This window comes from Myotis davidii, unplaced genomic scaffold (assembly GCF_000327345.1).
Source record: "Myotis davidii unplaced genomic scaffold, ASM32734v1 scaffold93, whole genome shotgun sequence".
Taxonomy (NCBI): domain Eukaryota; kingdom Metazoa; phylum Chordata; class Mammalia; order Chiroptera; family Vespertilionidae; genus Myotis; species Myotis davidii.
In genome coordinates this window covers 5,078,921-5,099,124 of record NW_006292095.1, presented here as the reverse complement: position 1 = coordinate 5,099,124, position 20,204 = coordinate 5,078,921, and the positions used below count along the sequence as shown (strand labels likewise).

The following is a 20,204-nucleotide window of genomic DNA, read 5'->3' as shown; positions in this document are numbered from 1 at the left end:
CTTAATCCTCATCTGAGTGAGGATATTTTTTATCATTGATCTTTAGAGAGAGAGTAGAAGGGAGTGGGGGTGGGAGAAAGAGATTTTAACTGGTTGCTCCTGCTCGAGACCAAGCCCCGACTGGGGCCAGGGATCAAACCTGCAACCGAAGTACATGCCCTTGACCAGGAATTGAACCGAGACCCTTCAGTCCTTGGATCAACCCTCTAACCACTGAGAAACCGCCAAGGCATTATTTACATTTTTAATTAATCTTTAAAAAAAAATTAGTATTTTTTATTATTGACTTTAGAGAAAGAGAAAAACATTGATATGAGAGGGTGGCATCAATTATGAGTCGGAAACCTGGATATGTGCCCTGACCAGGAATCGAACCAGTGACCTTCTGGTACATGGGAGAATGCTCAACCAACTGAGCCACACCAACCAGGGCTTTAATTAATCTTTTTATACATTCTGTCCACCCTTTCCAACAATGTTATTAGCATTTTTAAAGAGATATTTAGAGGTCTTTAAATACTAATATTTAAGTATAAAGATATTTGAAGAGACTACTTTGTCTTCTTCCACAGTTCACTTGGCATACTCTTTTCAGGTACTCAGAAACTGTAATTAACCCAGACAAAGTACCAATGAGAACCTTCCAAACGCTGAATTATCCACTATGGTGGGTAATGTCTTATTACATATTTGTGACAGAAAAATCTAGGTATTTTTAAAAAACACAAATCCTATTTTGATTTTTGGGGACCTTTTTAACTTTTAAGATTATATTAATGCTAATGGCCTGGTGCATGAATTCGTGCACATTGAAAGGAAATTAATTAGAGGAAATATTTTAATATCACTATTCACCCTTTCTCTATTAGAAGTGTCAGCCAAATTCACAATGGACAATGACAAAGAGAAACACGCGTGATATTGGCACCAGTGAGAGCTTTATATGTGCGTATGCGCAAGTCAACTTAGCCTTTTATAGATAGAGAATATACTTGCTTAATTAGACCTGCTTTCTGATTTAGCTAAACTTTTTCCAGCCCACTGAAGCACCCCAACTTCTCTTTCAGGTAATTGTCAGCAACACAGCAGTATGAGGCACGGGAAAACGCTTCACAGACATTTGGTTAAAGTGTGAAATGTTTCTGCCTGGCTATAAAGCAAGTCGGGTTTCTGGGCTGAAGAAACTGCAAGGAGGCTAGTCCCTAGGGAGAGGAAGTCGGGCGTTGCTACATGACGTCATTACCTGGACAGTTGGACACTTAGCATATTAGCCTTATATATAGAGAGATATTAACATGACTATATAACTTTCACTGTTGTTTTCTCATAAAGAAATGTGTGGTCAGAAGTTCACTAAGTTGTACAATTTGGCTGTTCTACAGATCCTGTCTACCTTTCATGACCAACTACAGTTTTCACTGCAATGTGTGCCATCATAGTGGGAATACCTATTTCCTCCGGAAGCAAGCAAGTAAGAACAGAGTGCTCTGGAGTACTGCAAACGAATTATCCTCTAGTTAGCTGGGAAAGAAAAAGCATTTGGGCTTAGCAGAGTCAGGAAACCTTTGCCTGGTAGCGGTGAAAGTTGCCTTGAAGTTTAGCTCTGAATAATTGCTATTGTCTGATTTAGATCAAATGATGACTCTACTGGATAATTGGTTATTTTGTTAATTTGTAGACCACATCATTAAATATTCTTTTGGTAATAAAATCTAGTATCATAGATAACTTTTTCTTTTTGTTTTGATAGACTTGAAGGAAATGTGCCTTAGTGCTTTGGCCAACCTAACATGGCAGTCCCGAACACAAGATGAACATCCAAAAACCATGTTCTCCAAAGATAAGGTAAAGATGCAATTAGTGTAATTGCAATTATGCCAAAAAATAACTCTTTTTAAAAATATAAATTTTTATTGATTTCAGAGAGGAAGGGAGAGATAGAAACACCAATGATGAGATGCAGTCATTGATTGGCTGCCTCCTGCAGGCCCCCTACTGGGGACCCGGCCCACAACCCAGGCATGTACCCTGACTGGAATCAAACAGTGACTTCCTGGTTTGTAGGTAGATACTCAACCACTGAGCCACTAAGTAAATTTTTAAATGATAGAGTTTATTTTGTAACCTAGTGTACATTTATATCGACCCACTTTTATTTTATTGATTTTTTAAAATATATTTTATTGATTTTTTACAGAGAGGAAGGGAGAGGGATAGAGAGTTAGAAACATCGATGAGAGAGAAACATCGATCAGCTGCCTCCTGCACACCCCCCACTGGGGATGTGCCCGCAACCAAGGTACATGCCCTTGACTAGAATCAAAGTTGGGACCCTTCAGTCCGCAGGCTGATGCTCTATCCACTGAGCCAAACCAGTTAGGGCCATATCGACCCACTTTTATTTAAAACAAACACGGTTCATCTAACAAAGCTTACTCTCTGATCTCTTCTTTTTACATTCTGACATTTTCTACACTAGAATATAGAATAGTTCTGACCTGTAACCTACTAGTAGTTTGCAACCTACAGTTTGAAACACATTGATAAAGGATGTGTAGTGAGATCAACATAATCAGGATCATACTTGGGCAAGGACCTTAATCCTGTAAACTACAGTAGTCAGCAAAGAGTCCCCTCCCACCTCCTTTCTTTCCTGTGTTAAAAATATTTTAAATAGAGCTGTGCTGTGGTAGACTTGTTTTTTCTCTTAGTTTATTTTTTCCCAAATTATTTCCCAAATTTTCAAAATACAGAAAAATTCAGATAGTGCAATGAGCATCTGTTTATTCTTCACCTAGTATTGCCAGTTAATATTTTGCTACATTTGCTTTATCTCCCCATATCCATATTACCCTCTGTACTGTATGAGAATAATTATAGACATTATACTTTACCCAATATTATCTCAACCACAATATGGTAATCATTCTAAAAAAGTTTAACACTAATGCAATACAGCTGGTTAATAATTACAACTTATATTCTTTTTGTTTATGCTTTTTTTTTAATTCTAAAAAAATTATTTTTTTATCCTCACCCAAGGATATATTTATTGATTTGAAAGAGAAAAAGAAAGAGAAACATGGATGTGAGAGAGAAACATTGAGAGGCAGTTGCCTCTCATATGCACCCTGACCAGGAATCGAACCCACAACCTTTTGGTGTATGGAGCATTCTAACCAACTGAGCCTCCTGGCCAGGGCTACACTTGTATTCTTTTATATATAGTATGCAGAGGTGGGCAAAAGTAGGTGCCTAACCAGCTAGATAGCTCTGCTCTGCTTTGCACCAGGATGGTTGGCTCCCTCCTCTACCCTGGTGAGGCATCTTTGGTGTTTCAGCTCAGTCTGGGAGACAGTTTTCAGTGGAAAGGGGAAGTGTGTTCTCAGAGCCCAAAGGGAGCTGGCTTATATGGACAGAAGTCCCCATCCTGGTCCCTGATTGGTCTGTCCTCTTGCAAATGAGGGCTCCAAATCTTTGCAGTTTGATTGGTTCAAAAGGCACTGCCCTGATTGGTCAGAATACAGCTGCTGTGGTTGGTCGGAGCTGCACTGTTCTGATTGGATGGGGAAAGCCTCAGTCCTATTGGTTGAAATGGGATTACAGAAAACCTTTTTAAGGGCTGGCTCAGCAGAAACAGTTTCTGCAGGCTGTTCAGTGTAGGCCTCTTCCTGAAGTGCAGTTTGTGTGAGAAGATCCTGTGTAGAAATGACTGCAAGACTTTTTTTTTTTAAGCTCAGTTAGCCAGGAGGAGCCCTTCACATTTCTTAGTAGGTATCTTCTTCCTCTGGGTTCACAGCATTTATCTTATTATTTCTTCATGAGTAGGCACTGACTAATCATTTTTGGCTGGAATATTATGTAGGTAATGTGTGTTTTTCTATGAATCAACATCAAGAAGCATATCAAGATACTGACTTGTTCTATTATTGGTGATCCTAAATTTGACTAATTGGGTAAAAAGGAGGTATCTACCAGATTTCTTCATTTCTTCTTTCAAAAAGAAACCTTTTTCTTTGTAATTAGTAACCTGTGGCGTGATATATGGAGATTGTGTGAATGTCTTGTTCTTCTAACCCTTTGAAGTGGTGGTTTTAGCAACCATTGATTATCCAGGCCTGCATCAGTTACCAGAATACATTTATTGGTTGCAATTCTTCTATAAAGAGTTTTCCTTTCCCCGTCATTTTTTTTTTCCTTTAAGTATCACTGGGTTTGTAGATTTTTATAGTTCAGTTTGGAATTCAGATTTCTGTATTTCTGATGCTCAGCTTTGGTTATTATAGTCCCATCCAGATTGACCCCTGAAACTCTGTATGTCCCTATAGTTTTTGAACAGTAAAATATTTCAGGCTTCCCTTGTAGTTTCCCTGATTCAATCCCGGTTCCTTTTAGTAAAGATACGGTTTTCATTAAAGTAAGTCTAGTGGAAGATGTTAGGGGTGGACTCTAACTCTGGTGGACTGTGGAAGAATGGCCTAGAAAGGGGAAAGTTGATGCCAGATGATCAGGCTCAGATATTGTTTTAGTCATGCGGGTTAGAACTGGCGAGGACCACAGTCAAGGCAGTGGGGATGGAAAGGAGGCCTGATTGGTGAGAAATTTCTGAAAATTTAAATTCTTTTTTCCCCCCAATATGTTTTTGTTGATTTCAGAGAGGAAGGGAGAGGGAGAGAGACAGAAATATCAATGAGAGAATCATTGATTGGCTGCCTCCTGTATGCCCCCTACTTGGTATCGAGCACACACCCCAAGCATGTGCCCTTGACCGGAATCAAACCCAGGACCCTCCAGTCCACAGGCCAACACTTTATCCACTGAGCCAAACCAGCTAGGGCTAAAATTCATTTGGTGACTGATTAGATGTGAAGGTTATGCAAGAAGAATCAAGGATGATTCCATGGTGTCTTGCTTGTGATTTTGGGTGATAGGTGATTCGAGTATTAACAACAAGAAAGAAAATCTGCAGAGCAGATTTATGAGGTAAGATATAGAGTTCCGTTTTATTCACAAGAATCTTGAGATGCCTGTGGGATGTCCAGATGGAGATGTCTCAGGCAGGTAGAAACAGGAGCTTGGGAGAGAGACTTACTAACTTTGGAGTCGTCTTTCAGATGGCAACCAAGATTATAATCCAGTTGAATTATAAGGTCTGTGTCACTAAGATTTGTATATACTTGTTTGAAATTTCCCACAATCTATATGCTCTTTGCATGCAATTATATATTTGTTTAAACATTAAGACTAAATGTGTATTTTTCTCTTAATTTTGATGAGGTCTGAAATGTTGCAGTTTTCTTTCCTTTATTGTGAGCATAACTTTGAAACCAACTATAAATGTCTTACTATATTTTGTTTTAAAAATTAGGATATCATACCGTTTATTGATAAATACTGGGAGTGCATGACAACCAGACAAAGACCTGGGAAAATGACTTGGCCAAATAACATTGTTAAAACCATGGTAAGTAGATGAAAATTGGACGCAACGTTTAGGCAGTGTTCTTTGTACAAATTAAATTCTCTTTAGTTTCACTGAAATAATGTTATGACTAAGAAAATGAGAACAACTTAGTATTAAATCTTGGAGAGTGCAGTATAACTAATTGTCAATTTTAATAGTTTTTACACAAAGTCAGTAAGTTACATAATCTGTCTTACTTGCCTGCATCACTTGTTTTGTTTTGTTTTTTGTCCATTGCACTTTGGCAAGTATAATTTTATATTGAAATTGGAGACAATTTTTTCTTTGATTTAAGAAAACAAATAACACTGTTCTAAACATCATTGTCCTTAGAATTAAAGAGGACTTTGGGAGGAATCAACAGCAAGCTGTTAACAGTGCTTATCTCTCTTAGGTGGAGGGTGAGGTAGGGGTTTTGAAGCACTTTGGCTCTCTCTTTTTTTTTTATCCTCACTCAAGGACATTTCCACTGATTTTATAGAGAGAGGAAGGGGGAGAGAGAGAGAAACATCGATTCATTGCCTCCCAGCCAGGGATGGAACCAGCTGCCTAGCTATGTGTCCTGACCAGGAATCGAACCTGCAACCTTTTTGGTGTATGGGACGATGCTTCAACCAGCTGAGCCACTTGGCCAGGGCTGGCTCTCATTTTTCTAGGTTTCACTGTTTGAATTTTTTGATGATCAGATATTAATTTTTTAATCAGAGAGAAAAAAACAATACTGTCTCTTTTGGAGATTATACCTAAGAATTAGAGTTTGTGGTTAAACATTCAGTACTTCTTTTAAGTATAAAATTTCAAGTAATAATAAAATTTTGTTTCCTTTTAGAGTAAAGAAAGAGATGTATTTTTGGTAAAAGAACACCCTGATCCTGGAAGTAAGGACCCAGAAGAAGATTACCCCAAATTTGGGCTTTTGGACCAGGTACATTAATATGCTTTATATTCCCCTTTTGATTTTGGGCCCCTTGGAGATAGGGAATCCGCCACATTGTAACACACTGCCATTTACATGCCCATAACTTGGTGGGCTCCAGATAAATCATTATTGGCACATGTGGAAAGACAGAACACTAACCTTAAACCAGGAGACTAGTGTTTTAGTTCTGGCTGTTCCCCAGAATGTTACAACTTTACACATATTATTCTTACATTTTTTAACTTTAGTTTCCTCATTTATAACACAAATATGCCATTCTAAGTTATTTTTTAATTTTCTATCTCAAGTTTTGCTCTTAAAAACATTCATTATTGTGAAGAAAATTTTCTTATGAAGAATTTCTTTTGCATCTAACATAACATGAGGAAAAAGAAAATTTCCACTCTGTTCACATTTGGCATCTCAGGAAGTCAGATCTTCTTAAAATGTCTGATTTGCCAGCCTTGAAAATTCAAGGTTTCACATCGAAATTCAGGTTTCAGTTTTTTCTTGTAAATTGAGAAGGTGTGACTACGCTGGGCCTGAATTCCTCTAGGGATTGAGGAAATGGGACTTGGCACTCCAATTTGCCATTGTCCCACCATCACTCCTACGCTCTGATTACCATTCATCATCTTTTTTTTAGAATTTTCATTACTTTTATGTACAGAAAACTGAACAGTGCATACTTAGCCCAGCTTGGTGGCCAGTTCTTGAGTCTTGGTCTTTTCCAGTGTGAGCCACCAACTTTGGATCCAGGACGTTGCCTCCCCAGTGAGGGCGGATAGCTTCCACCAGCTTAGCCAGAACTCCTTTGTCTTCCAAGTTAACCTGTGTGAAGGCGACGGTGGTGCAGGTCTTCCTGTGGACTAAGCACCCAGCCTGCCCTTCCCCTTGATGATGCAGTAGGGAACCCCCATCTTACGGCACGGGCACCAGGAAGACAGGCAGCTCGATAGGATCCACATCGTGTGCAGTCACTACCAGCTGGGCCTTGTTCTCCATCAGGGTGGTGACAGTGTTAACCCCTGCTCCAAGAACAGGTGGCCTCTTGGTGGGGACATCCCTTGGCTGGCAGCTGTTTTCTCAGTCCTGGCCAGCAATCTCTGCTGCTTCTCTTGCTTCACCTCTGGTCTGTACTCCTGGGCCAGCGTAAGCAGTTGAATAGTAGTTTGGCAGTCCAAGACCTGGGTGAACTGGTTAATGGCAGGAAGCACTTTCAGATGCTTACAGAGAAGCCCTTTGCTGCTGTAGCCTAATGTAGGGGGGCCACTCGACAAAGTGGGTGAGGTCTTTTTGAGGCTGGATGTGTCGTCCAATGCTAAAATTCTTGGGCCTTTCTTGAACAGGGGATTTGCCATCTTGGTCTCCTGTGTCTCTATGACAGCAGTATTGGCGCCATCTTCTTCCTCTTACCTTTCTTTCCTTTCAGCATCTTGGGCAGTGGGAAGAGAAAGAGAAAAAAGAATTGTCTCATCATCATTCTTAAACCACTTTGGTTTTTTGTTGTTGTTTTTTTATAATATATTTTATTGATTTTTTACAGAGAGAAAGGGAGAGGGAGAGTTAGAAACACAGATGAGAGAGAAACATCAATCAGCTGCCTCCTGCACACTCCCCACTGGGGATGTGCCTGCAACCAAGGTACATGCCCTTGACCGGAATCGAACCCAGGACCCTTGAGTCTGCAGGCCAACGCTCTATCCACTGAGCCAAACCGGTCAGAGCCTTAAACCACTTTGATTGTTATACTTGACGTATCTTACTTGCTGATCCTTGAAGCATCCAAGTTTGGAACTACTGCAAATTTCAGAATCTAGGATTGTCAGTTTCACTTCCCATTCTATTAGAATGTCTCCTGTGTTTTTGAGCATTGCCAGATAGGTTTGGTTAAATAGCTTCATATCATAATTGAGTATTTTTCTCCCTAGGATCTTAGTAATATTGGTCCTGCTTATGACAACCAAAAACAAAGTAGTGCTGTGAATACCAGTGGGAATTTAAATGGTAAGTATTTAAATGTTTCATTGATGAAATTTTTGTAAACTATTGAATTCATATGTGCCTAGAATTGGGCATTCTTTTAGTTGACTATTAACTGGATATTTACTAAATTTTGCTTTAAAGTCCTAAACTCAATTTTTAGGAGCTAGCCAAGGTTGTGACAGATGGTAGTGGAGAACTCTTTGGCACTTTATAGCACAGTTTGGTCTTAAGTGAAACTGATGTAGCATAAAGGTACAATTTTAAGGTTGGATTTACTGTGTTTACATTAGACTCCCCAACTATATCTTCATAACTAACAATTTAGATTCAGTTGCTCTCTATTCTTTTTCCTTAATTCAGTTGTTATTTAACAGACTTCTAATTTTCTTGCCCTGGAACTTCAGCTTATTCGCATGACAGCATTATCTGTATTGATCACCCACTATAGCATGCTTATTCTATTTGTAACCCATCTAATAGAAATACCCTTCATTACTAATGGTAATCTAAGGAGAGTTGGGGTTGCTGGTGGTAGCTAGCTATTCATTGGACACATGACATCATTAACTTGTTTTTGGAGTGGTCAGCATCTTAAATATGTAATCATTTCCTCTGTTATTAATATTCTGTGATTGGAAATAGCTAAGTGTATTGTTTATCTTTTTACATCATCCCCCCCCCCCCCCCCCTCATTGTTAAAGTTTGACAAATACATGGTGCCACTTCTGTTGTTACAGGTGGAGCCTCTTTTGGAGGTGAATTCCTCCTCTGTCTTCTTTCAGCCTCTCAGACTTAAGTATTTTGTGGTTTGAAAGTGCTTTTTTGCTGAGTTGTGGTAGAAGCTAAAACTAAATTAAAATTTCAAAGCATTGTGAAAATGGTGGCAGTAGCATTTACTATGAAGCAGTAGTTCCAGTTTAATGTTAGTAATTGAAAGCTTGTATGTTGTCATATTCTGCCTAACGCGGCCACAATTGATTTGTTCAAGATGGATCTAAAACTTCTCTCTTAAAATAATTAAAATGCAAATGACAATAAAAATCTAACAGTTTTGATTAAGGTTACTCAAACTAGAGATACTGATGTTGCAACAGTTTAACATTAAACCTTTTATGAGAAATAGGAATCACACCTGATATGTTCATAAAAGGAAGTATTGCATAAACCTGGTCCAGTATATGCAGAATATGACCTGCCTTCAACGTCTCGATCCTTTTTATTGCAGCAGAATTGCTGATAAATTCCAAGCTTGCCCCAAATTAAGATACAGTACTATATGCAGTTGTTTACATAAAGGTGTTTTCCTGCAGTTCAGGGACATTTTCTGGAAGACAAACTGAGAGGAATGACAGCATTGGACAAAATGTTTAAAGTACCTATTTTAGAAATATACAAGGTAGTATTTCTTGTGGCCATAGTATGCAGCTAAATTTTTAAAATTAAATATATAAACTATCTCCTAATATTTGCTTTTAATTCCACAAGTCAGGTTAGTCCAAACTGAATTTTATGCATGGCACAATTATAATTATAAAAATTGCCTACTAAATTTAAAGCCTTCTTTCTTAAATTTGTGTCATGTGCAACCATAGTTGAGGCAGCACTGGAGAGAAACACCTTTTTAGTACTTCTGTTTTTGTTTTCCATGTCTGATGTACTTTTGTTTTGTTGGATATTCAAGTTAAGTGCTTTTGCAGATATTGTGCCTTTATTGTGTTTATGGAATATATCGTGTAGTTCAAGCAAGCCAACATCTACCTACAGTGAGGATATTCTCTCTTTATGGCTGTTTGTATTGATTTGGATGGGGGGGGGTGGAGCTTTATCCGTGCAATTGTTTTTAGCTGTGGGTGTTTAGAATCTGAATGAATAAAAATGCATTTGTGTCACATCCTGAGAAAGTGTCCTGGTAGTTGCAGTTCACTAAGAAAGGAAAGTTGAAAATGTAACACAGGTTCATTTGAGCTTACTGCCAGAACCCAGTGTTCTTGGGCCATGAGACACTCAGCACGTTCATTCAGAACCAGGGAGAAGTCCAATCTGCTTTTGGGAAGGAAATCCTCCTGTGATGTTACACAAATGCATGTTGGGAATGTTAGTCCCCATGGAATTTGTGTCCACATGGTGCTTCTATCGCAGCTCATTGAAAATAATCTGCCTTCTCTTTAAAGGGGGAATTGCAGCAGGAAGCAGTGGAAAAGGAAGAGGAGCTAAGCGCAAACAGCAGGATGGAGGGACCACAGGGACCACCAAGAAGGCCCGGAGGTGGGCAGAAAACACTCACCTCCATTCACCATTGTTAGAGTATTGTTTGGTGCTAGCAAAGTCCATCCAAGGGAAGAGCCGTACATTTCAAGTAGTCCGAGGTTTAAAAAGCCTGTCCATTTTTTTCTCAAATCTTGAGCACCTTGAGAGGTAAAATAACCCCACGCTAGGTATGTGTTTACAAACTTGGTACTACATGAACCAGCCTCAGGGCCGCACTCTGTTGAGGAAGGCATTTTGAGAAAGGCTAGATGGGGGAGAGGGAGTGAAAGCAATATTGAACACTGGCTCTTTTACTCAACACATTGCGGGCGGATCACGAGCATTCTCGTGTTTTCATGTTACACAGTGTTTTACATAAATGTTAAAGGCTTGCCTTAAAATTAAATACCCACTGCATTTGGAAGTTATTTATTACATGTTCTCACAAGCTAATACCTTTTTAAAGTCTGATACTTTGTAAAACGTGTTTTGTACTCGTTCAGTAGAAACTTATCTGGCCACTGGGTAAAGCCAGCAATAAAACTACGGGTCCGCAATGTGTTGAGCTTTTTGCCTCTTTCCTTCACTTTTTCCATTACTGAGGTGATGAAATCCAGGTCATTTCTCATTTAGGTAACAGATAGTAAGTGCTCATATTGCTGAGTTTCTGTTCATTCGTTTATAATAATAAGTAAACTAAGGGAAATTGCCTTCATTCCTCTTCTTCCTTTCTTCCCTATGATGTACTAGCTCAGTATCAGAGATTCAGGCAACCCCTACAGATTGAAGTGGTTTAACCAAAACTCTTGCTAAATAAAGCGAATCCTTTTCGTTTCTCTGTTTTGCCTGCAGAGGGCAGGATGGTGTATTTGAGTAACGAAAAGCATTTGTGAAGTTGCTTGTGTTTCAGCTGAAATCTAATAAACTACAGGCCTTTCTTATAGAATTGAAGGCATTTGAGCTAGAGGGGGCTTTAGTTTCTTGATTTTATTTTTTCCTTTCTACAGTGACCCTTTGTTTTCTGCTCAGCGCCTTCCCCCTCATGGCTACCCCTTGGAACACCCATTTAACAAAGATGGCTATCGGTATATTCTAGCGGAGCCTGATCCCCACGCCCCTGACCCTGAGAAGCTTGAACTTGACTGCTGGGCAGGAAAACCTATTCCTGGAGATCTCTACAGAGCCTGCTTGTATGAACGGGTTTTGTTAGCCTTACATGATCGAGGTATGTAAACTATTAATGTTCATGTTGGACCCAGTGCTACCCTAAACTTTTGTCATCAGCTTTGTCCAGTCTAGAATTAGATATACGTGTCAGTCTATAGCCACTCCTCCACACCCATCTCTAGACTCAGCCGAATAGTAAGAAGTAATTTCCTTTTTTGTCTCTTATAAGCTCTAGCCATTATGTTAACACATGTACACACATATATATAGTTTATGAACACTTTATATTTTGAACTAATTTTAGACTTACAGTAAAATGCAAAAACTATAGTTTCCATATATTCCTCATCGAGCTTCCCCTAGTGATAACATCTTACTCAACCATAGTACAATTCTCAAAACCATGAAATTGACATTGGTAAAAGCTATTAATGAAACTAAAAACTTTACTTACATTTCAATAATGCCTCTTTCTAAGATCTCACATTGCATTGTTATTTCTCCTTAGTCTCTTGCAGTCTGCAACAGTTCCTCAGTAGTAGCCTGTTTTTCATGACCATAACACTTTTAAACGTATGCATCAGTTACGTTATCCAGTATTTCTCAGTGAGGTTTTGTCTTTTTCTCATAATTAGACTGAGGTTATGGGTGTTTGTTGTTGTTTGTGTGGGGTTTGTTTTTTTTTTAACACTACAGAAATGAGTCCTCATTGTATCACCTCATGGAGTTCATGACGTCATGTCTCCTGATGGCTTGTGTTGACCATGATCATTTGGCTAAGATGGTTTCTGCTGGTATCTCTACTGTCTTTCCCTTTTTACTTAGTAAATAACTTGGGGAATGATACTTTGAGGCTATACAAATAACTTGTTTCTCTGTAAAGTTTTATGTACTAATTTTAGTATCGTAACCAGTGGATCTTGTCTGCAGCGATTATTAATGTGGTGTTTGCCTAATGATTTTTTATTTTTTCCTTTGTCCGATTATTATTTTCTTGATTATATCAGTATGGACTCATAGATACTTACTTTATTCTGTGGAGTATACTTTCTTTTGTTGCTCAAATACCATTCATTATCATTTGGAATGTGAGAATGAGTTTATTTATTCTAAAGGTATTTTTATTGAGGGATATTCTACAAGCTAAAGTGACCAGTACTCTTCAAAATGTCATTGTCATGAAAGGCTTGAGGAACTGTTCCAGATTGAAACATGACAACTAAATGAATTGTGGGATCTTGGATTAGATCCAGGACCAGGAAAAGGATATTGTGTTGATAATTGGCTTATTTTGAAGAAGATATGTTGATTAATTAATAGTATTGTATAAATGTTAGTTTTCTGGTTTTGATAATTATATTATGGTTATAGATGGTGTTAACATTTAGGGAAGCTGAATGTGGACTGTACTGTTTTTGAAAATCTGAAATTCAAAGTTAAAAGTTAAGTCTTAAAGGATGGTTTATTCAAATCAGGATTTAAACACATTACAGTTGGTTTATTATATTTCAGGGAACAGGCAATATAATTAATTTAACTTGTGCTCTTCAACATATAATAAAACTGGATTACCTAACAACTTTCTTCCTCTCTTCTCATCTTTGTCTTGAGATTTTTAAACTCCTGAACTAATATTTCTGATTCCTGACCTGATGTTTCTGATCTTTCACTGGGGTGTAAGACTCATGTTTTGTGGCAGTTGTCTCCCAGTATCTCAGATAAATTGCAGGCCTTTGTTTTTATCTCCATCTCTGCAGCTCCCCAGTTAAAGATCTCTGATGACCGGCTGACTGTGGTTGGAGAGAAGGGCTACTCTATGGTGCGGGCTTCTCATGGGGTCCGGAAAGGGGCCTGGTACTTCGAAATTACGGTGGATGAGATGCCACCAGACACTGCTGCTAGATTGGGCTGGTCTCAGCCATTAGGTAAGCTGTGGTTATAGTATGGACAGTGAAGCAGGTAGATAGGTATAAGACTATCTGGCTAATAAGTTTTACTACTTTGTTTTTTTGAGGATGTGCCCGCAACCAAGGTACATCCCCTTGACTGGCATCGAACCTGGGACCCTTGAGTCCGCAGGCCGACGCTATCCGCTGAGCCAAACCGGTTAGGGCAAGTTTTACTACTTTGGAGCCTATCAAATTATGGACATAAAATTCAGTTCCAAAGGGTTTAGGCAGTTGCAATTCTTGGAATATTTTTATAATTCTTTGCTTATGAGAAATAGTCTATAATAAAAGGGTAACATGCTAATTAGACCGGACATCCTTCTGGTGGACAGGGGCTGGAGCCCTTGCACGAATTTCATGCATCGGGCCTCTAGTAATTTTATAAAATTGATGACTCTTCCTCCCCCACACCAAAAAAAAAAAGGGTTTTTTTTGTTTTTGTTTTTTTTTTTAGTAAACCAGAAGTTGGGTTGCAGTCTTCTGACTTCCTGTATATCTTTTTTTGGATAGGTAACCTTCAAGCTCCCTTAGGTTATGATAAATTTAGCTATTCTTGGCGGAGCAAAAAGGGAACCAAGTTCCATCAGTCCATTGGCAAACACTATTCTTCTGGCTATGGACAGGGAGATGTCCTAGGATTCTATATCAATCTTCCTGAAGACACAGAGACAGCCAAGTCACTGCCTGATACTTATAAAGATAAGGTAAGTTTGTCCTGAAATATTCCTGGGTTTGCCGACCAATACCTGCAGCTGTAGTCTGTGGCCTCCTGTGATATTGACCCACCATTCATATTTTCCCCAACATTTCATTATGAAAATTTTCAGTCATAACAAAGTTGAAAGAATTTAAAAGTCAGTGTTTGAATACCCATCACCTAAATTCTATTAACATGTTATGCATTTATTCTCCACACACCCGTCCATCCATCCATCCATCCCTCTTTCTTTAATGCACTTCAAAAGAATATTGCAGACATTCACTCCCCACCAAGTACTTCAAGATGCACATCATTAGCTAGAGTTCAACCTTTGTTTAGTTTTTTCTTTTGATATAAAATTTACATAAAATGAAATGTACAGATTTTCACTCACTGAGTTTTAAGTTTGACCCAAACCACTGTTGAGACATAGAATCTATCATCAGGACTGGAAGGTCCCTCATGCCCTTTCCCAGTCATTCCCCAGTCCCACCTACACCCATAAAGGCAACTACCTCTCTGAGTAATTTTAAGAATTTTTTACCCCACCATATTTCTATTCTATAGGCTTTACTTGTTTTTTATCTTATATAAATGGAATCATGCAGTATGTCGTTTTGCATCTGGATTTTAGTATTTGGCATACTGCTTTTGATAATCATTCATGTTATGTTGTTGGCTTGTTCTCATTCTATTGTATGAATATTCCACAGTGTGTTTATCCATTTTCTATTTTTTCTAACTATGTTAAAAAATAATTAACATATAACACATTTATTTTCCTGTTGATGGACACTTGCGCTCTTTTAAGTTTGGGGCTGTGCACATTCTTGAACAAATCTCTTTGTAAACATGCTTCCATTTATTTTGGAATTACTGGGCTATAGGGTAGTTTTATATTTATTTTTGTGAAAAATTGCCCAACTCTCCATTTTCACCAACTATATGTGATAATTTTAGTTGCTCCACTGTTGTCGTGATGAGAGTATATATGTACTTAAATGTATGTGTTTCCTCGAAATTTATTAGTAAAGGTCTTTTTGAAATTTAGCAAACGTGCCTTCCTGGTACTTTTTAAGAAGCACATAGTTCAAAATCTAGCAAAGCTAACTCTGCAAAGATTTTTAATTTCTGTTGCAGAGCGCATGACTCAGTGCTATTTGTGTGATGTTGCTGATGCTTCAATGAGCCTTTTTTTCCTTTCTCTCTTGGTTTTCAAGGCTTTGATAAAGTTCAAGAGTTATTTGTATTTTGAGGAAAAAGACTTTGTGGATAAAGCAGAGAAGAGCCTAAAGCAGACTCCCCATAGTGAGGTGAGTCATGGTCACAAAAACGTCAGAACTAGGAGACCTTGAAGATTGGACCAACCCCCTAATTATAAGTGAGGAAAATGAGGCCCAAAGGGGAATGAAGGGTTTTCCCGCTAACAGAGTGAGCTCACACTCTGCCTGCTGTGTTTGTGCTCTTTCTGTGATACTGTGCTGCTGCCATTAGAGCGATAATCGTGGTTCTTTCAGGAACACTGTAGAAAAGAAGTAAAAACAGTGGTCTAACAAGGAAATCTACAAATGGTTGAAGAAGCAAGTCAGAGATGGTTATTCTTTATCAGAAGAGGTACCAAGTACAGAGGGAGGAACACTGGAGGAGGAGAGGAAAGGAGAGGACCTGGCTGTGTGAGTGGAGGCAGCCAGAGCTGGAATGGCTCATTCAGTGTCACCTAGAGCTTTCCCTAACTCCCTGTGCCAGGGTCGTTGGGGACATGTCTACCCAAGGTCATAACACAATTAAAGAAGGGCTGACAAATCTGGACCAGCCACAAGGGCCAAAAATAAAAGGGGAAGGAAAGGAAGGAAGTTCTGAGCTGGAAACATTTTTCCATAAAAATGCTGTGAATGCACCCGAATCAATAATAGAAACTAATATAGGAGAAATTAAAACAAAACTAGGTTTCTAGTTGAAAAATGAGTAAAGGGAAGCAGTTAGATCTAAGGATGATACAGCCAGAAAATACAGCAAGTCCTGGAATAACGTCATTTCGTTAACACTGATGAGGTGCAGTAAAAACTTAACTCAGTTATATCAATTAGCCAGTGGTAAAATTGGTTTCAAAATGTGTTTCGCCACAGCTCCAAGAACTATCAATGACGTTAAGTGAGGAATTATTGTACAGCCAGAGAGAAGATTGCTGTTTCTGAGCAGAAGAGACCGAAAGTTACTTCAGAAAAAGGAACCTTTTATTTATTTATTTTTAGAAGTTTGAATTTTTAAAAATAGTATATTGGTTTTTAGAGAGAGACAGGGAGACCTTGATGTGAGAGTACAGCATTGATTGGCTGCCTCCTGCATATCCCCTACCAGGGATTGAGCCTGAAACCCAGGCATTTGCCCTGACTGGGGATTGAACTGGCAACCTTTCAGTGCATGTGATGATACCCACCCAACTGAGCTACACTGGCAAGGGCAAAAAGAACCTTATCTGGGGGAAAAAATTGTGTGTGTGTGTGTGTGTGTGTGTGTGTGTGTGTGTGCGCGCTAATATGCAAATTGTCCTATATAATAAAAGGTTAATATGCAAATTGTCCCCTCTACTGGGAGTTTGACCAGGGGGGTGGGGCTGGCGGGCCAATGGCCCATGACCCCTTCCCCCAGGGCTGCCCCGCCCGATCAGCCCCAATCAGGGCGAGTGGCCAGACCCCACCCATGAACAAATTTGTGCACCGGGCCTCTAGTATACAGATATATCCTATTAATAAAAGCCTATGTGGTCAACACGCCCTCATGCCACAACAAGTGATCACCAAGAGGCTGCATGTGCAGCAGGTGCGCGCGGGTGGGTGGGGGCTTAATGCTTGTGCAGCGCGGAGGTGGGACCCCTGGCTTCAGTCAGGAGCCCCGGATGGGTGGGTGGGGCCTACCTCTTTGGGGTAATCAATCGTGGGGCTCCCACACTGTGAGAGGGTACAGGCCAGGCTGGGCCCCGCCCGAGAGAGAGAGTTAAACCACCCGCCTGAGAGAGAGAGAGAGAGACGAATTTTATACATATATATATATATAGTGGTTCAGAGAGAATATCTTTGGGGAGATAAAGAACAAAGAAAATGAGAATTCAGAGACTGACAGAATATCCTGAGATTTTTGAAGTAGAAATGAGAACCTTATGCAAGGTATAAATACAGTATAATAAATAATAGTATAACTGGTAGAAGTAGCATAGGAATGCAGAAAGCAAATAAATGTGAATACCAACTAGAATAGTGCATATAAATAGGTGAGAAACTGATTAAGAGATGTTATTACACAAGCTATATGCTATTCTTGGAGTACATAATCACCAGTATGGTGGCGCAGCACTTCTGAAGGGTGCTCCAAGACCTGGGACCTTTCAGTCCGCAGGCAGACGCTCTATCCACTGAGCCAAACCGGTTTCGGCCAAGTGAATTCTTTTTAGTGTGTGTGTGTTCTGTTTTTAAATTCAAAAGTAAAAGTGTGCTTTTTGTTTCAGATAATATTTTATAAAAATGGTGTCAATCAAGGTGTGGCTTACAAAGATATTTTTGAGGGGGTTTACTTTCCGGCCATCTCATTGTACAAGAGCTGCACGGTATGTACCATCTGTTCATCATGTGGACAGAACTTGGGAGAAATAGGTGAATGGCAATAGTCAAAGGGCCACTGCCTGAGTTCTAGAAAGAAATCTGAATTGCCTAAGGAAGATGGGAATGTTTTCTGACTGTCACTGTTTGTTCTAAAAATAGTTGGGTGTTTTACAAAGCATTTGCTTAGATCATGCAATTAGTGTGCCCCATATTTGTCCTTTGAATGTACTGTGTGGTAATATTATTGTTCAGTGTAATGGCTGTAAACTATTTATGTGTATAAGTCAGTTTGGTGTTATATATGTCATGATAACCTACCATTGTTAGTTTGTAACTGTTGCTATGTTGACTTAAAAATATATATATAATTCAGTATAAAGGGGACTATCATTAGAGCCTGTTAGTTTTGGTTTTTTTAAAATATATTTTATTGATTTTTTACAGAGAGGAAGGGAGAGAGACAGAGAGTTAGAAACATCAATGAGAGAGGAACATCGATCAGCTGCCTCCTGCACACCCCCTACTGGGGATGTGCCCGCAACCCAGGCACATGCCCTTGACCGGAATCAAACCCGGGACCCTTCAGTCCGTAAGCCGACGTTCTATCCACTGAGCCAAACCGGTCTCGGCAAGCCTGTTAGTTTTTTTAAAAAATGATTTGGAAAGGTAATACCTGGAAGTTTCCCATGTATTTTAGTCACCTAATTCTTGATGGACATTAAGGTGTTGGCCAATTTTAGCAATATTAATATATATCATTGTTCCTGTTATACCCTGAATATCACAGCTACCTTCAAAGAGAAAAATATCCCATTAACTTTTTCACTATATACTTACTTTGTTTTGCCATGTCTGCTTGAATTAAATTTATCCCAGGTTTCCATTAACTTTGGACCATGCTTCAAGTATCCCCCGAAGGATCTCACTTACCGCCCTGTGAGTAACATTAAAAATGTCCACATGCATCCTCAGCATCTCTGTAGCTTCTTGCTGTAGTTACTCTAATCACCTCCTTTCTGTTTCTCGTTCCTCCCACAGATGAGTGATATGGGCTGGGGCGCTGTCGTAGAACACACTCTGGCTGATGTCTTATATCATGTGGAAACAGAAGTGGATGGGAGGCGGAGTCCTCCGTGGGAACCCTGACCAGGTCCCTCTTTCTTTGCAGACATGGACTTTCTGGGGAATGATATTAGGGGATTTTCTTTTTGTTTTTAACGTGACCAACATTATCCCGAAAATACTGCAGAACATAGCCTCTGCTGTTAGCAAGGTGAAAGGCTGGGTGGGACTGGGAGAGACTCCCTGCCCTTCAGTACTCTCCCTGCTTCTAGTGACTGCTTTCATTTTGTGTGCGAGATGCCAACTGCTGACCCTAGAATCCCATAAGCTCCCTGTGAAACTGGTGCTGTACCATGTTCCCCACTACTGGGGCTTGTTATCTTACTGTATTCTCTAGGGAGTGGATAATGTTGTCTAAGTAGCTAACTTATTTAGAGACTTTTTCCCCTCTGTGGGCATTGACTCCTTCCCACCTGATTTGCAAGGATGGTGGGCCTGTCTCCGAGAACAGCTGGAATCAGTGGCTGTGCATACCAGACCGGTCTAAGAGCTCTCAATGGGTGTGGGTTTGTTTTTGTTATTAATTTTGAAGTACTCTTTTGAACACTGGGATCTCTGAAACTACCATGCCTCTAGAACTGTAATTGTGACAGGAAGTCGCTTGCAGCTTTAATAGTTAGAAACTCTTTCCAAATAAAACTTGTGATCACGCATGTGTGGCCTTTTGCTTCCCTCTTGGGACAGTCAGAAATGTGGGCTGTCTGCGGAAGGGTAGCCAGCAGTGGAGGAGACAGGCTTCTGACTTGTACCTCAGTCCCTCTCCAATTGCTTGCTTTCTCTCCAGCCAACTCAACCACCCCCTTTATCCTGTGAAAAATAAGACTCAAGAGGTGAAGAGTAAAGAGTTAGTGGTCTCCCTCCAGTTCTTCTCCTTGAGCAAGTGTACTGATACGTGCAGCTTGTTTTCCTGCCTTACTTCTCTTCCTTTGTGTAGCTGATGATTAAAGGGCAGTTTTCAGAAACTAAACACTAGAAGGTAAGAATGACTGTTTTCTTAGGCTCCCTTTTTTTTCTTCACTTGTTTTTTGCGTAAACAATTAATATGATGCATGGA

At 39.5% G+C, this 20,204-nt stretch overlaps 1 protein-coding gene and 1 pseudogene across 6 annotated transcripts in view; one reads left to right on the top strand and one right to left on the bottom strand.

Annotated features, from left to right (window-relative positions):
• The window catches only part of ASH2L (ash2 (absent, small, or homeotic)-like (Drosophila)), a 23,122-nt gene extending 3,319 nt beyond the window's left edge, over positions 1–19,803 (top strand). For 2 of the 6 annotated variants that reach the window (XM_015565235.1, XM_015565234.1), the window contains exons 4-17: positions 1,383–1,471; positions 1,751–1,845; positions 5,369–5,464; positions 6,294–6,389; positions 8,315–8,390; positions 9,107–9,124; positions 10,541–10,634; positions 11,624–11,841; positions 13,541–13,708; positions 14,243–14,436; positions 15,653–15,745; positions 17,935–18,033; positions 18,905–18,964; positions 19,067–19,803. In XM_015565235.1, the coding sequence (XP_015420721.1) occupies positions 1,383–1,471; positions 1,751–1,845; positions 5,369–5,464; positions 6,294–6,389; positions 8,315–8,390; positions 9,107–9,124; positions 10,541–10,634; positions 11,624–11,841; positions 13,541–13,708; positions 14,243–14,436; positions 15,653–15,745; positions 17,935–18,033; positions 18,905–18,964; positions 19,067–19,174 (1,504 nt within the window). In that variant the 3' untranslated portion in view covers positions 19,175–19,803. Of the gene's footprint in view, positions 1–1,382; positions 1,472–1,750; positions 1,846–5,368; positions 5,465–6,293; positions 6,390–8,314; positions 8,391–9,106; positions 9,125–10,540; positions 10,635–11,623; positions 11,842–13,540; positions 13,709–14,242; positions 14,437–15,652; positions 15,746–15,949; positions 16,722–17,934; positions 18,034–18,904; positions 18,965–19,066 lie in introns of those variants that run through there. The other 4 variants (XM_006765587.2, XM_015565236.1, XM_015565237.1 and 1 more) reach the window with 3 other exon arrangements.
• LOC102763219 lies at positions 7,072–7,868 on the bottom strand (annotated as a pseudogene).
• Positions 19,804–20,204: the final 401 nt, after the last annotated feature.